The sequence below is a fragment of the Mauremys mutica genome, chromosome 4 (genome assembly GCF_020497125.1).
Source record: "Mauremys mutica isolate MM-2020 ecotype Southern chromosome 4, ASM2049712v1, whole genome shotgun sequence".
NCBI classification, from domain to species: Eukaryota; Metazoa; Chordata; order Testudines; family Geoemydidae; genus Mauremys; species Mauremys mutica.
In genome coordinates this window covers 107,181,600-107,197,880 of record NC_059075.1, presented here as the reverse complement: position 1 = coordinate 107,197,880, position 16,281 = coordinate 107,181,600, and the positions used below count along the sequence as shown (strand labels likewise).

At 39.7% G+C, this 16,281-nt stretch overlaps 1 protein-coding gene across 1 annotated transcript in view; it reads left to right on the top strand.

Annotated features, from left to right (window-relative positions):
• The window catches only part of KCNQ1 (potassium voltage-gated channel subfamily Q member 1), a 551,524-nt gene that overhangs the window by 206,835 nt on the left and 328,408 nt on the right, over positions 1-16,281 (top strand). The window contains exon 11 of the mRNA XM_045016478.1: positions 6,979-7,099. Within this exon, the coding sequence (XP_044872413.1) occupies positions 6,979-7,099 (121 nt within the window). The remainder of the gene's footprint in view (positions 1-6,978; positions 7,100-16,281) is intronic.

The following is a 16,281-nucleotide window of genomic DNA, read 5'->3' as shown; positions in this document are numbered from 1 at the left end:
GGAGCTGTCTTATGAGTGTTTCCTTATAACCCTTTCAATGAGTAATTCTGAAATATTTTTAAGGTTAGAGCAAGGGCTGTGCCAAACCATTAAGGCTTTAGTGAGAGTACCATGAGGCCCCACTTACAGTGGGGGGCTGTCTCTGCAACCATTGAAGACAATGGCAAACAGCCATTGACTTAAGTAGTAGAGAATTGAATCCAAATACTCCAGAACTTTGGATTATGCTGTCCAAAAATGTACAGGGCTGAATTCTTTATCTGGCCCACACAGAACTTGGGCACAGTGGTGATGCGGGGAAGGGGTGGGGGAGAGATGACAGGGAGCTAATTCTAGCTCCCTGATCTGCTCTGCCCAGCCCTGGTGCAACTTAAAGCTTCAGGGGAAATGGAGATGTATCTTTAATTTGCACCCACGAAGAATCATCATAGCAGAGCCTCTCTCCCATACCTTTTCCCGCCTTACCCAAGAAGTGCAATTCTGATGGTGGAATAGGCAGAGGAGAAGAGGAGTAGGAACAGCATAGTCACCTCTGCTTGCTTTGTCACCAAGAGATTCCCCGAACACGAGGAATTCTCAGAGAGGGCTCTCCAGCAAGTATAAAATCATTTAATGTTTCCTACACAGGCATTAAGTGAACTTGGTAGACCTGAGAATCTGGTCCCCAGTGTCCTTAAAATGGTTTTAGGGGAGAAAGGAAGAAAGAGAGAAGAGAAGTATATATTTTGTACCTGAGTCTAGCATGGATACAATTATACACAAAAAAACGACATTAAAATAACATTATGGTTGCAAAGTGAAGCATTCCAAAGGTAGGAAATGCCAGAATTAAGGTTACCTGTGCAACCTTAGGGATAGTCATGCTCAGCCCCTACAGCACCAGGCTGCAGCATGCTGAATTGTTCTGTGACATGGTGCATTTGCAGTCCAGTCACCACGTAGGAGCAGTAAAGGAATGGTGCATGCTCCATGCAGATGGAATCTTTGGAGAATTTAGCTGCCAAACTCTGGTACATCTCTTCTGCGCCTGTGAGCATGACTGAGGTGGAGTCTCATAAATTGGGCAGTTTTTCAAGGGAACAGCAAAAGACACATCCCTGACATCAGGAGGACATACCACTGCAAAGCATGGGAGGTACCACAGTTTGTCAACAAAACAACTTCAAGAATGGTTTGAATGATGGCAAAACAACATATTTTTTAGCTAATCTCATTCTTGGAAACAACTGAAACATTTTAGCTGAAACTTCCCCAAGAAATTCAGCCTGAGGCAGACACCTAGTGTGGGAAATTTCAGCCCAAATGGTTAAAATTTAGCAAGGCTATAAGCAATTGAGAGCAGGTTGTTATAATGGGAAATGTCCACCTATAGTATAATGTACTAAAGAGCCAAAAAAAATGACAGGAAGTTACACTATGCCCTCCAAGGGCCAGATTGAGTCTGGTCCTTATTTGGTTATTTGTGAGAGGTAGCGCACAAGGAGACTCATCTTGCTGGCACTTGTGTGGACTGCGGAAATGTCAGGCAGAATTACCTTCCCTGCACTCAGGGGAATAGAAGGGAGTCTCCATCCCTATTCCCTGGAGGCACATGGCTCCACAAAGGGGACAAGGAGAAGGCATAGCTATGGTCACACCTTGCTGCAGAACAGGCTAGGTGCATGAGGGAATATTAATCTACAGCCCATAAGAGTTTATCAGTAGATCTTATTCCACTGTGCATGGGAAGGTAGAGGGAGGCAGAATGCCTCCTCTTCTGGGGATTTAGTTTAAAATGATACTAGAAAGAGGCAGAAAATACTCATCAAAGCATTTTACTTATATTTAATCAATAGTAAATGAAAAGACTTGCATTAAAACTCCTTTCCTCAGTGGTTTTCCCCTTTTAATTTTAAAGATCACAGGTGCAACATAGACTTTGCATTAAAGACAGACATGTTGCAGTCTCTCCAGCTGTCTCTTTTTTTTCCTCCTCCTTTTTCTGTCTCTTGTGTGCATCTTTGCTGTGACTCAGACCGTCAGCAATCCTGGGCATCTCTTTCCGCACAGCAGTCGTCCTCCAGTGCTCCTCCTTCTCCAGGTAACGCCCCCATTTCAATGATCTGTCTCCTTTGCAACTGCCTGTATTTCAATCTTTGCATTGCAAAGTTTGGACTTTGCCAGTTATCTGAGGTAAAATGAAGTTTTACCCCTTCTCCCCCACCCCGCCCCCAGAAATGTTGATTTTTTTTCCCAATGAAAATTTTAATATTGAAAAATTTCAGCTGAAAACCAAAATATTTTGTTTTTCAGGCATTCAGTTTTTTTAACAAAAAATCGAAACTTTCCACAGAAAGCAGACACTATTCATTTAGTTGAAAAACAGTTAAAATGGAAAATTTTAAACCAGCCCTATAAAAGAGTTAACCTATTTGCCCGTTGTATGTAAGCTGATAGTAAAATCGTAAAACCCAAGTTGATTTCTTAAAATATCCTCTATTAATATATTGTAAAACATTTTTACTACAGTACTTAGGTATCCCTATGCAAATACCATACTGTTGGAAAAATTCCTGTATAAATCTAGTGCTTGCTCCTCCAATCATTGGGATATTTAGGGAGGCAGAAACTTGTAAGTTTTCCAATTCTAATGGTTATAATGTTTTCCCTACAACTTAGACTAAATGTTCCTCGCTGCGTCTCTTGTCTATTCTGTGCTCTTGTTAATTCATGAACATTGATTCCTTTCTTTACAAAAACATCCTCTTTTTCTTTTTTTTACATATCTGTAGACAGTAATATCTAATACTTGAGAGGAAGCATGTCCAGTGGTTAGGACCTAGGATTTTGAGAGACCTGGGTTTCAAGTCCCTGCTCCTCCATAGATTTCCTATGTGACCTTGGGCAAGTCATTTAGCCTTTCTGGGCTTCCAGTCTTCATTTGTAAAAACCTATTTCACAGTGAGAATAAGTACATTAAAGATTGTGAGTTGGTGAGATATTGCCATATAATTACCTCATATAAATAGACCAAGAGCCAACCATTTACTGATTTTATTTTTTTATATCTCACATTAGGCTTGTAAGTATCCATACCGTGGGGGCGTTTGAGCAGGGGAGACAGTAATTCATGGTTTTGGTACAGATTTTTTTTTTAAATTTTTTAATTTCTCTGACCTTCTCCAGAGTTCTTTGGTCTGAAATTAGGACAGATTTTTCACTAGATCAGGTTTGCTTCTCCCTGCTTAGAGGGAGCAGTTGTGCACCAGCGCTAGGGAGTAGGAATGGGTGCTTCAGACAAGGACTGGCCATGAGCTGTCCCTAAGTAGTTTCCAGAATTATCTTCTTGTTACTCTCAGGAGAGAGTGTATCCTTATATTTTTCAAATCTGGTGAGGGACAACCTTAATTTCTTCTTTACTTTTTCATCTGTCATTTCTGTATTAAACAGAAAAGCAATAATTGTAACAATCCAACAATTACAAATCCTCTTGCAAGCAATGTCTCATGTGGGTACAGTATAACAAGTGCTTGGCAAGCACTCAGCGGTGACTCCAGGCACCAGTGCTCCAAGCGCGTGCCTGGGGTGGAAAGCCGCAGGGGGCAGCCTGCCGGTCCCTGCCAGGGCGGCAATCAGGCAGCCTTCGGTGGCTTGCCTGCGGGATGTCCGCCGGTCCCGCAGATTTGGTGACAATTCAGTGGCGGGTACGCCGAAGCTGCGGGACCGGCGGACCTCCCACAGACAAACTGCTGAATCCGCGGGACCAGGGATCTCCCGCAGGCAAGCCGCCGAAGGCAGCCTGCCTGCCGTGCTTGGGGTGGCAAAAAAGCTAGAGCCGCCCCTGCAAGCACTGCATGTGACTTTAAGTTCGATAGCACTGTTGTTAGTAATCAGAATGCATGAAGAGACTTTTAGATTTCTCCTTAGGAAACTGTTTTCATCCATGCCTGGCAGAACACTGAATGTTCAGTATTTATTTAGTAACAGTCAAAGAAATTAGTTTAACAAAAAATATTTAAGGCCCTGTAAAGTTGTACATTTTCAGCTGGAATTCTTCTTCTCTTTTTCATAACCTCTGTCCTGAATGTGGCTGTGTTAATCCAACGGATATTACTCAGAATAAAAAGCTGATGCTGAAGTTCACAGCTATTTGCTATATAATTCTCATTGTGTTACTGCTAATATTGGTCCTAGAGTAACACTGTGGTCAAGGAACCCTGCTTTTAAGCAGCTAGTACTGGAGTAAAACCTTGCTGTATTTTAAAATTTTTCCAGATGTTCTCTATCTTGCTCCTATTGAAGTTAGTGAAAGCAAAACCCCCATTAAGTTCATTGGGAGCAGGATCATGCACTTGATCTACTCCTTACAAATAAAATGGCCAAGAATTGTGAGTTGATCCCCTCCCTACACCTCCTGATTTGGGCTAAAAGCACAATAGTCGATGTTCTACAGTCATCGAAGGAGGTATAAATTGACATCATACTTTAATTTCAGGGTTATAAATCTTCCAAGGCCTGTGTGCATTGTGAATGTTCATGACTTCTGGGATACAAGGCATAGCGGACCTGTGCCTTTGGTTAATGCTCTAAAAATCTTGCATTTGTGTTTAATTATGTATTTCTGTGGTGTTCATTTTACTTTGTGTTTTAATCTTATTTCTGTGTGTTGCTGCTTACCGTCAGACTGTAAAGTGCCTTGACAAGTATGAGAGATGCTCTGTAAATGAGTAAATAAATGTTTCATAGAACGATATAGCTAGTTGCCCAGGATACGTTTGCTGTAAAGTGGCCACCACTATCAACATTTATTCAGCTATTAAATAATGTTGTTTGGTGTTATTTCCTATTATTTGTTTGTATAACATCGTGCACATTTATGGTGCTGTATAAATATTAAAATGTGACGTATAAGGAAATTCTATCACTGAGTGCTAATGATGGGTAAACATTCACTTTTTAATGTCTGCCATTGTAATTATACTCTAGAAAGTTGTTTTAAGGAAGAAACATGAGGTAGAAATTACTTAAAAAGAGAGAATTAAATTCTGCCATTGGTTATGCTCATGTATTGTTGCCTGAGCATAACTAAGATCGGGAAATGGTCCATAGTGTGTTAGATTCTTATCAGACAATATTTCTTAGTATCACATCTAAAGTGTCCATCACTGTAGCATCTGAGTGTTCTTTATTTAAATGCTCAAATATCAGGGACACTCACAAATGGGAAGTAGGTCTCTACTTCTGTGCTTCCCAGAACAATGATCATTTTAACACAAATGGGCCTGAGCTCCACCAAATGGAAATTTTTGTATTAGCTACCTGAACTGGAGGTTCTTGCACAGCAGCTTCTCCTTTGCTATAGGATTTGGCATTAGAGTGTCACATGAAGGAGAATCTGGGGAACTACAGACTGGTCAGCCTCACTTCAGTCCCTGGAAATATCATAGAGCAGGTTCTCAAGGAATCCATTTTGAAGCACTTGGAGGAGAGGAAGGTGATCAGGAACAGTCAGCATGGATTCACCAAGGGCAAGTCATGCCTGACCAACCTGATTCCCTTCTATGATGAGATAACTGGCTCTGTGGATATGGGGAAAGCGGTGAACCTGATATATTTTGACTTTAGCAGAGCTTTTGATATGGTCTCCCGAAGTATTCTTGCCAGCAAGTTAAAAAAGTATGGATTGGATAAATGGACTATTAGATGGATAGAAAGCTGACTAGATCATTGGGCTCAATGGGTAGTGATCAACGACTCAATGTCTAGTTGACAGCAAGTATCAAGCAGAGTGCCCCAGGGGTCGGTCCTGGGGCCGGTTTTGTTCAACATCTTCATTAATGATCCGGATGATGGGATGGATTGCACCCTCAGCAAGTTCACAGATGACACTATGCTGGGGGGAGAGGTAGATACCCTGGAAGGTAGGGATAGGATCCAGTGTGACCTAGACAAATTGGAGGATTGGGCCAAAAGAAATCTGATGAGGTTCAACAAGGACAAGTGCAGAGTTCTGCACTTAGGATGGAAGAATCCCGTGCACTGCTACAGGCTGGGGACCAACTGGCTAAGAGGCAGTTCTGCAGAAAAGGGCCTAGGGATGACAGTGGATGAGAAGCTGGATATGAGTCAACAGTGAGCCCTTGTTGCCAAGAAGGCTAACGGCATATTGGGCTGCATCAGTAGGAGCGTTGCTGTCAGATTGAGGGAAGTGATTATTCCCCTCTATTCGGCACTGGTGAAGCCACATCTGGAGTATTGCATCCAGTTTTGGGCCCCCCACTACAGAAAGGATATGGACAAATTGGAGGGATTCCAGTGGAGGGCAAAGAAAATGATTAGGGGTCTGGGGCACATGACTTATGAGGAGAGGCTGAGGGAACTGGACTTGTTTAGTCTGCATAAGAGAAAAGTGAGGGGGGATTTGATAGCAGCCTTCAACTACCTGAAGGGGGGTTCCAAAGAGGATGGAGCTAGGCTGTTCTCAGTGCTGGCAGATGACAGAACAAGAAGCAGTGGTCTCAAGTTGCAGTGGGGGAGGTCTAGGTTGGATATTAGTAAAAACTATTTCACTAGTAGGGTGGTGAAGCACTGGAATGGGTTACCTAGGGAGGTGGTGGAATCTCCATCCTTAGAGGTTTTTAAGGCCCTGCTTGACAAAGCCTTGGCTGGGATGATTTAGTTGCGGTTGGTCCTGCTTTGAGCAGGGGGTTGGACTAGATGATCTCCTGAGGTCTCTACCAATTCTAATCTTTTATGATTCTATGATCAGATACTGAAATTCTTGTGCAAGAAGAGAATTTTTAAGTCTCAATTTGCTTTCATTGCACCCTTATCTTGTTTACAGATTTATTCTAGTATCTTTATTTTGTTTTTGTCTCTCTTGTTTGTACCTTTTGAAATATTATAATATGTCCTCATAAGCAGCAAACCTGTTGTATAGCCTTTTTAAAAACAGCTACAAACTACTGCTCTAACCCTTATCTGCTTATTTCCTCACAGTGAAAAAGAGTCCTGCATTTTTAGATGTGAACACGGTACCCTTCATCAGGACCAACAGCTTTGCAGATGAGCTTGACCTGGAGGGTGAAACTTTGCTGACCCCAATAACTCACATCTCACAGTAAGTCACTAACTATTGAATCATGCAGTCATTGACTTTAGACTAGTGCAGTTGGAGGAGCTGAAATATGGCACTGATAGGACTATCTCAGATATTTGTGTCAAACTGTTTTACCTTGAAGTTGGTATATTCTGTCCTGAGTGCCAATAAATCTTAATGTTGACTTAAAGAAGAGTTCATTCTTCTGTGACATGAGGTTCTGGTTTTTAGCTAATGTCCATGGATAGCCTCAAGATTTTCCTAGAAAGATACTTTGTGAAGCGCTCTTCTATTGAGAATTATGTTACACTCAACACCGTTCTCCAGAGAAATGTCTCCAAAATGTGTGTCTTGAAATGTTTCTTTCCTGAAATATAGGCCTTTTGTTTTCAACTGTAACCCCTGTAAAAGTGACTCTTTCAAGGTGACATAAAGTAGAAAAAATTATCATTTGTGCCCTTTATTGCTGCTTTGTGATGTGTAAAGGTAGCTGGAAAAAGGGTTGCACTTTTTGTTTGTTTCTTTTTAAAGGGTTCTGTTTGTCAGCTATGTTAGAAATATTAGGCCCTGACTTCCTATTCTGTGCTGGTGGATTCCTCAGAAGAGTGGAGATCCAGTGGGATCATGATATTACAAGAGAAAATAGATTGAAATCTGAGCGGTTTGAGAAGAGAAGGGATTTTTATTAAGATGGTTTAAACCCCTTCATGTTGTTTTTTGGTTCTGTTTGTTTGCTTTTATTAGCATCTATTTAAGTCAGACTCCTGACAGATGCTTGGGAGAAGCCTTTTTCTTCATCCCTGCACTAGAGGACTGAGAGAGATTCTCCCACTCCAGTTCACAGAGTACTTCAGCAAAACAAGGCAAGAAAATTATTAACTACTACTTTGCCTGCTGGTCTCTGTGTATTCCATGGTGGGTGTACACCTGTACTCCATGTGCCTGGAGTCAGAGAATTCTTGAAAGCAGTGTCCGTTGGTCTGCACATGTGCCTTTGTTCTCCTTATGCCTCCAACTGAGGAGGTGAAGGACAGAGCGGACTGACCTCCTCTCCAGTTCCATCTTAATCACTGCATGGCCTGAGTCAGAACAGTCAGACCCAGGTTTGGGGGACCTGGCCTGACTCAGCAAGGAGTCTGCTTCCTGTGCCATGAGGTTTGACTTAGGAGCGAGGAAATCTGCTCCCACAGATCCCCCATTGGGGTCTTATTGGGAAGGCAGGGAATGCTCTGATAAGCATGAGAAAGACCTTTCTCTAAGTTGACTTCAAAAAGGTCTGATCCAACCCAGCTTAAGTTGAGCAAGATCTTCCTGCTTAGCCCATGAGAATTTAGAATATCTTAAGTCTCAGGGTCATGACAAGAAAGTCCACAAATCCCAGGACTTTATCGGAACCAGACTGCACTCTGGCAGCGCAGCAACACTGGAACTGAGGGCACCAATAAAAGGCGACCATTGGGAGATTCAACCACTGATGGTACTGGCACTGTCTCTCCTGACTGTGGTGCAACAAACACTAACTGCTCCACCCACCCCCCCACTAAGTAAGCCTCTTTTGCGAGAATGGCAGAATTTTACAGCAAACAAAAAGTTTACATTGTCAGCTAAACTTTAAACACTCATGTACTTGTGGGAGGAGAAATGTGAGAATCTTGTGCTGAAAGATTTCTTATTTGCTCAATCAGAAGGAGGAAGTAATAAATTTTCATAGGCCTTCAGACAGGAATAACTGAGGAGCAAAACGAGATCTGACATTTTCCTTTCCATATTTTGTTTTAATTCACCACACGAGTCATGGACTTGTTTCTTTTAAAACAAGTTTTGGGGTCAAGATCTTCTGAGTATCCTCCTTGGACTTGGGAGTCACTCCGCAATAAAATGGTATGCTTATAATTAGATCACTTAACTGGTGTTACATTTCAGAAAGTTTTTTTAATTTATGAAAACTTGCAACAGAATTCTGCACGTATACATTCATCAGTTGAAGATTCTCTCATTACATCGGCAATCTAGTTTGTTAGTAGCATGCTTGTTTCTCATTTTTACTTCCTAATTCCTCAATCAGAATCTGTGGTATAATCCTGCAGATGCTCTAGTTGTGAGTGCCGAAGTGCTGCAGAATATACCTCTTTATATAGATTATGATATTGAGCTTCTCTAATGTTAACAATGAAAGACAGTTTGCTAAAGAGAGATACAAATGGGTAGGACTTTTTTTTTCTTTAAAAAAATCTTGTTTCAAATTACCAAGAACATAATAGCCTTAGACAATGGATGTTAACAGATGTTTAAAGTTCTGTTTCATTTAGACGTTGCGCATATCATTTATAATGCAATGCATATATGTCCTGAAAAACATAAAGTATTCCTAAAAATGAGAGGACATCAAACAAGGAGGATGATTTGTACATTGAAGCTTTCACAGTTTTGTAACTATCAAGTAATGTGTTGTGTATGTCAAGTAATAAATCTGATCAAATATTTGGGGAGGGACCCAAAGTATTTATGCTTGGCTTTGTTAGTGAAACAAGAGGTGTGCTTATGTGGATTATTAAAAAACAAGCTGCTGTGTTGCATTTCAGTATGTATGTGATACTATGATCCTAAAGCAAGGTATGGTACTACTAAACATTTGATTGGATTTTCCTTGCGTTATTTGGACACATGCTTCTTTCTCATTCTTCCCTTCAAAGACTGTAAGGAGCAAATGTATATAAAATTGTTACATGTCATCCATTCCATGTGTAGGACCTGAAAGTTTGGTGTCTGGATATAATGTTAGACGTGAAATTTAGGACTGAGCAATATACATACCATCTAACAAGTGCCCACTCCACACCCATTGTACAATTTGCGATATAAAAACACAAGTGGTTTGTGGTTACAGATCTTTGTCATATGTATGTTTTAAGTTGCCACAGTTGTAAATTATGATTTATTTCCCAAGGGAATCCAGAAATGTGCTTTTTCTATGTATTCGTGGCTGTGGTTATGAATGTCTTTTACTTCCTTAAAGTCCATTTTCTTTAACATATATTTTAAAAATGGTGCTTCATATTTAACAGTCTCTATTGATATAGCACCCGTCATGCAATTATATATTCCAGAATACATTACAAAAAGAGCTAACTATAAAAACTAATTAGTGTGAAAAAGTCAGATCAAACGAAACTGCAGCTTAGACTTTAATAGCAATCCATATTCTGTAGAAGAAACAGTGGTGTGAAGACCATTTCAAAGCCCAGGTGCATAACAAATAGCATCTCTTAATCCAGGGATGCATGGATTTGGAATTAGTAAGAATATGTGCTGTTGAATTATAGACCCCTCATAACATATGAGTTAGTTTCTCCAGAAGACTCTGGAAATGAGCCCCAGAATAGATTTTGATTCTATAAGCCACAAAAGCATGAGTAAGACTTGCTCTGTTAATTGGAGACATATGATTGGCAACATACCTGGAAATTGATTTTACCTCAGAGTATAAAAATACTTCCTTTTGACAGGCAATGTAAATCCTGTGGCAAAAAATGTAGGTTACCTACTGTACTATTAGCAGAAGTACTTGGCAACATTCATATTAAAAATAATATGGCTACATTTCTATTTGTCTCACTTACTTTGGATGGATAGTAACCTTTTATACCTCAGAATCTCTAGTATTGCACTTTTTAGCATGCTAGGCATAGCCTTAAAATCTCTTTACAATTAATAAATATCTAAGGTCCTGGCCCTGCAAAGATTTATGCACTTAGTTAACTTTAGGCAAGTGAGCAGTCCCACTGAACTTAATAGGACTATTCATCTACATAAAGTTAGTTGTGTGTAAATCTTTGTGGGATTAAGGCCTAAATATATATTATAAAAGTATTTCTCTGGAGATGAATAAGCTAATTACTGATGCCCAATTCTATGATCTTTCCAGGGGGGTATTGCATAGGGAAGGACTGCTGTATCAGGCTATTTGTTTAGAAAACTCTAATTGAAAAATTCATAAATACTTGAGAGAATCGATATACAAGGTTAAGTTTGAGCCTCAGTCTTCAACCAAGAACATGGTTAACAAACTGCAAATATAGACCTATAACCAGGCATAGAAATGTACAATATGATTGCAAGGGACAGTGATTCCATTGCTTGTCTCCATCTTTCCATACCTTGAGAACAAGAAAGGCTTCATAAGCAGGAACATCCAGTCTGAGATGCCACAGTCCCTGTGTGTGTGTGTGTAGCTGTCAAATCTCACCTGTAAAATGAACCTACTGAGCAGCATAGCAATGTGTTAAATAGAATGTTGTACAAAATTATGCGTCTCATGGATATTTTGACTGTTTACATAACTTTGTGGGCAGTGGTTCTTCTATTTAAAAAAAAAAGTAAATCTCAGCAATAGTAATATCATAGTTCTTCTTTGGACCTGTCCTTTTCTTCTCCTCTCTAACTGGCATGTTTCCCTATCCTCTTCTGCTCCTCTTTGTACCCTGTGATTTGTTTTGTTTTAATTGTTTTTCGCTCTTTGAAAGTACATTGACAAAAAGAGTGTTACTTATAGTTGAGTCTCCCCCACAAAGGGACTTGTTCTTGTCATGTCAATTTAAAATGTAAATGTCATTGTAATGCTTTTTTTAACTTTACAAATCACATTAATTGAAACTATAAACATAAATTTATAAAACTAAGCATGCACAGGAAAATAACCCAAATGAGTGAAACAGATGGGCAGCAGGGAGACTGGTTGTTTTGGGTATTTCTCTCCTCTTTAAACTCCATATACTTTCTGATATAGTTATCATTCGTGACCTTATTTAGGGCTAAAACAAACAAAAATGGTGCTGTGAGTTATCTCTGAAGTGGTTTCCAATTCCAAATGATCTGAAAAATAAGATCATTTCCCTCATTTATTTCTTCATGCTTTTATTTGTTCTAGCTTCCCTCCCCCGCACCCTCCATTCAACAGCTAATCAGCTAATGGACCATGTTTACTAGGGTGACCAGATGTCCCGATTTTATAGGGACAGTCCCGATTTTTGGGTCTTTTTCTTATATAGGCTCCTATTACCCCCCACCCCATGTCCCGATTTTTCACATTTGCCGTCTGGTCACCCTAATGTTTACCCAGTTCTGAGTGTGTAAATAGTCAGTGATTTTCCAGTTGTTAATTATAATCTTTAGGTAGATGACAATAAGTCCTCAGTCTGTTTTCACAGATGAGCTTGTATTAATGGGGAAAAGGGATGATTTATATACTCATTTTAAGTATACAGGCAACTGTAGGTGAGGTTGAATGACTTGTGAAGAACAGTGTCCGATTGTAAGAGGAAATATAAATGTTACTTGGATGCTAGTTTGTGTAGAGTGCTAGTTCTGTAGTCAGCTTGTAATGTGTTGGCTAATAGAGCTTGGTTTGAAAAGTAGAAAAAAAGTGCAGAAAATTTAATCTCTTAGGGTACGTGCATACTTACGGCCGGGTCGACAGGTAGCGTTAGACTTCTCGGAGTTCGAACTATCGCGTCTAATGTAGACGCGATAGTTCGAACTCCGAACGCGCTCCCGTCGACTCCGGAACTCCACCACCGCGAACGGCGGTGGCGGAGTCGACGGGGGAGCCGCGGACTTCGATCCCGTGGCGTCTGAACAGGTAAGAAGTTCGAACTAAGGTAGTTCGACTTCAGCTACGCGACGCTGAAGTCGCGTACCTTAGTTCGACCCCCCCACCCTAGTGTAGACCAGGCCTTAGATTAATAGATTACTTGATCTAGCCTCCTTTTTGTGACTGGTTTGTACACCGCTAAGGTACTAGACTCTCTCTTTTACATCAAGTAGAGTAGGCTTATACTTTTGGAGCCAAACATCCTGGGTTCTTTCCCCAATGCTGCATGTGCCTGGTTTAGCTGATAACCAGTGTCTTGTGTGTATAGAACATATTGCTGAATTTGAAATCGGGGCGGCTCAAGGCACCAGCACGCTAAGCGCGTGCCTGGGGCGGCAAGCCACGGGGGGCGCTCTGCCGGTCACCGCCAGGGCGGCAGGCAGGTTGCCTTCGGCGGCATGCCTGCGGAGAGTCCGCTGGTCCCGCAGCTTCAGCGGACCTCCCGCAGACGTGCCACCAAATCCGCAGGACCGGGGACCTCCCGCAGGCAAGCTGCCGAAGGCAGCCTGCCTGCCATGCTTGGGGCGGCAAAATACCTAGAGCCGCCCCTGTTTGAAATTCTGCAAACCTCAGATACTTGGGAGGACTATATATAACTGTCTCTCCCTGTGATCATATTATTTCTAGGGCCTGCTCTATAAATTATACAAGATCCTGGAGATCTCCACTAGGCCACAGGGAGGACTTTGCATTGAAACTAAAAGTGCAGGGTTCTACCTTCATTAATGTGTGTGAGCAGATGACTATTATATATGAGTCTACAGCACAGGGATTCAATACAAGTGAAATTATCATTGCTAGACACATTCAAACATCCTTAAATGTCAGTTTCTGAGCTAGTGGTCATGTGATAGCTGTAAGAGTAATTTTTGTTAATGAAAACATCTTGTGTTTAAATGTGAAGTAAAACCTAGTATTAATATTATATGTATATGTATATAGTGACTACGGGTGAGCAGGAAACAGTCTTCCCATCCCATGAAAATTTTTGAGATCTAGAAAAATGTGTCCCTGTCCCAAATTGGGATGAAAAGTCAAAATCTCAAAATTTTTCACAAACTGAAAATAAATAAATAATTGGTTCAGGTCAATTAATAGGTTTTGTTTTGATAATTTTTGTTTTTATTTCTATCATTTTTTGAATTTTTTTTTACTATAGCTTAAATTTCAAAGCAAAAACTCATTTTGAACTAGAAAAACAGAATTTTTTGTTTTGAAAATATCAAAGTGAAACATTCCAGTGATTTTAAAAACCTTTTTTTAATTGAAAATTTTGTTAAAAACAGCCCTTTCCTATAAAAAAATTCAGTTTTGAATAAGCAGCATTTTCTGACGCAGAAACATTTTTGTCAAAAAACTCCATACCATAATAAGGACCATGATTTTCAAAAGTTGGAGCCTAAAGCTTGGCTCCTCAGTCTCATTTAGACACCTGAAATAAATAGCCTGATTTTTCAAAGCTTCTATTGGTCTCAGTGGGACTTCTAGAGTAGTAATGTGCTAGTCAACATTGAGTAAGGATTTTAGAAAAGAGCATAAAATGAACACCAACTGTCGTAAGAATGTATGACCTAATGTTACACTAATATAAGGTTAGTTTGCTTAAATCTTAGTCTCCGAATTGTGAATATAGTTGTTAATATAATTCTTTGAATGTCTGTCTCTCTGACATTCCTCCCCCTCCCTCTCCATTTTGAAAAGATTATCACAGACATAGAAGACAGTAAGGAATGGCTTACTGCAGTTGCTACTTAAAGCAGTTTCCAAACTTAACCATCCATGTTATTAATAATGCCTTGCTTTATTAAATAGTGATCACTCTAAAAAACTTGCATGATTTTTTAACTCCTATTTCTCTCAATTTGAACAATGAAAATGATTTGTCAATTTCACTTCCTAGTTCCTGGTTATCGAATACTTCGTATAATGTTTCAGTGTTCATGCACTAGTATTTTATTAGAAGTATTCTAGTACAGAACACTGCAGTGTTTGGGTTGGTGGTAATATAGGAGAATGTTTGTATTTTAAAAAGCAAATGTAGAAGTGCTTCTGTTAGAATTATGTAAAAAAAAAGTAATGTTGTGGAAACATTTCGGTTGATCTGAGCGTTTATTTTTACAAAATCTACATTTTAGACAAATGTGACCTGCCATTATCTCTTTAAATAATCAGTGTCTCAGATATGATAGTGTACTTGTAAATGTAAAGTAAATTTTATAAATAAATGATGTTCACACTTCAACTATAGGCATGACTTTTTAAAATCCCTATATACTGAACAGTGCAATAAATACAATAATTACATATTTTAATAAAGAAGTTTTATATTTTTTAATACCAAACATCATAAAATAAAGATGAAGAAAGAATAAAAATTGAATTGTGAATAATCCAAATACATTTTTATTACAGTAAAATACATTTGTTTAAAAAAATCTGGGATTGGACATTTCAAAGTATAATTAAAATAAAAATAAAAAACAGTGCTTGTAGTGTTCAATGGTGGCATAGTTACTGTCATTATATTATTATTTTTTTTGTACTTGTGTCTTTGCCATTTTTTATTATTAGTGGGCTCTGTTTTCACTACCAGTATTTTGTCTGCTCCTTCATTTCACTAAGTAAGTGAATAGTGTCCAGAACAAACAGTGCTCAACTTAGTCTTACCGGTATATCTGTCTCTTTTCTATAGGTTTATCAGTGAGTGGAAACCCTATTTGCATTGATTTGATAGTTCATATTGTAAAAGATTCCCGCTTTTATCTTCCTCTTTTATTTCCAAACGTCCTTGTGAAGTCTGAGCCAATATTGCTTTTTCACTTTCAAGTGGTCAGAGCTAATGGCAGACTTCTGCTGTCACAGGGATTCTGTTTGAAATGCAGCTAACAATATTTAAACCAGGATTTGCACAGGGCCTGTTTTATCATTAATTGCAGGGCATTCTGTAGAGCAGCAAACAGAGCAGTCACACGTAATAGACATTATAGTAGTAAGTCAGGGCTTCATTTTTTCTTATAAGCATGGCTGGTAATTGTCCTTTGCCTTTATGCCTCCCCTTATTTTATTTCCTTTCTAAAGACATGTCGTGTGTGCTTGTGTGTGTGTATTGGCCAGTTTTCTTTTTTTCAGCTGTTTGATCCAAAGAATCATTTTGTATCACAATCTCAGACTCTGCACTAAATATTGCTAACAACTTCCATGCATTTAGTAATCGGCCACAAAGGGGGAGACATGTTTCATTTGAGATATTCTGTCTGCCTGGAAAAAAAATTGCATGGGCCTGTGCTTTGGTTAGAAATGATCAGAAATATCTCACTTATGTAAGACTCCAGCCACACTAGGGATGTGATCCTCTGGTCTGTTCCAACTGCTTTGGGGCCATTCCAGGATATGAAGTATCCTTAGAGCTGGCTTAACAAGCAATTTGAGGATTTCCCTTGAATCCAGGGAATCTCTGAGCGGAGTAGTAGCTCGTACACCACCATTCCTTCCTGGCCCTCAGTGCAGGCGGGGGTGTGATAGAGGAAAAAGATGGAGGAGGTACACCAATATC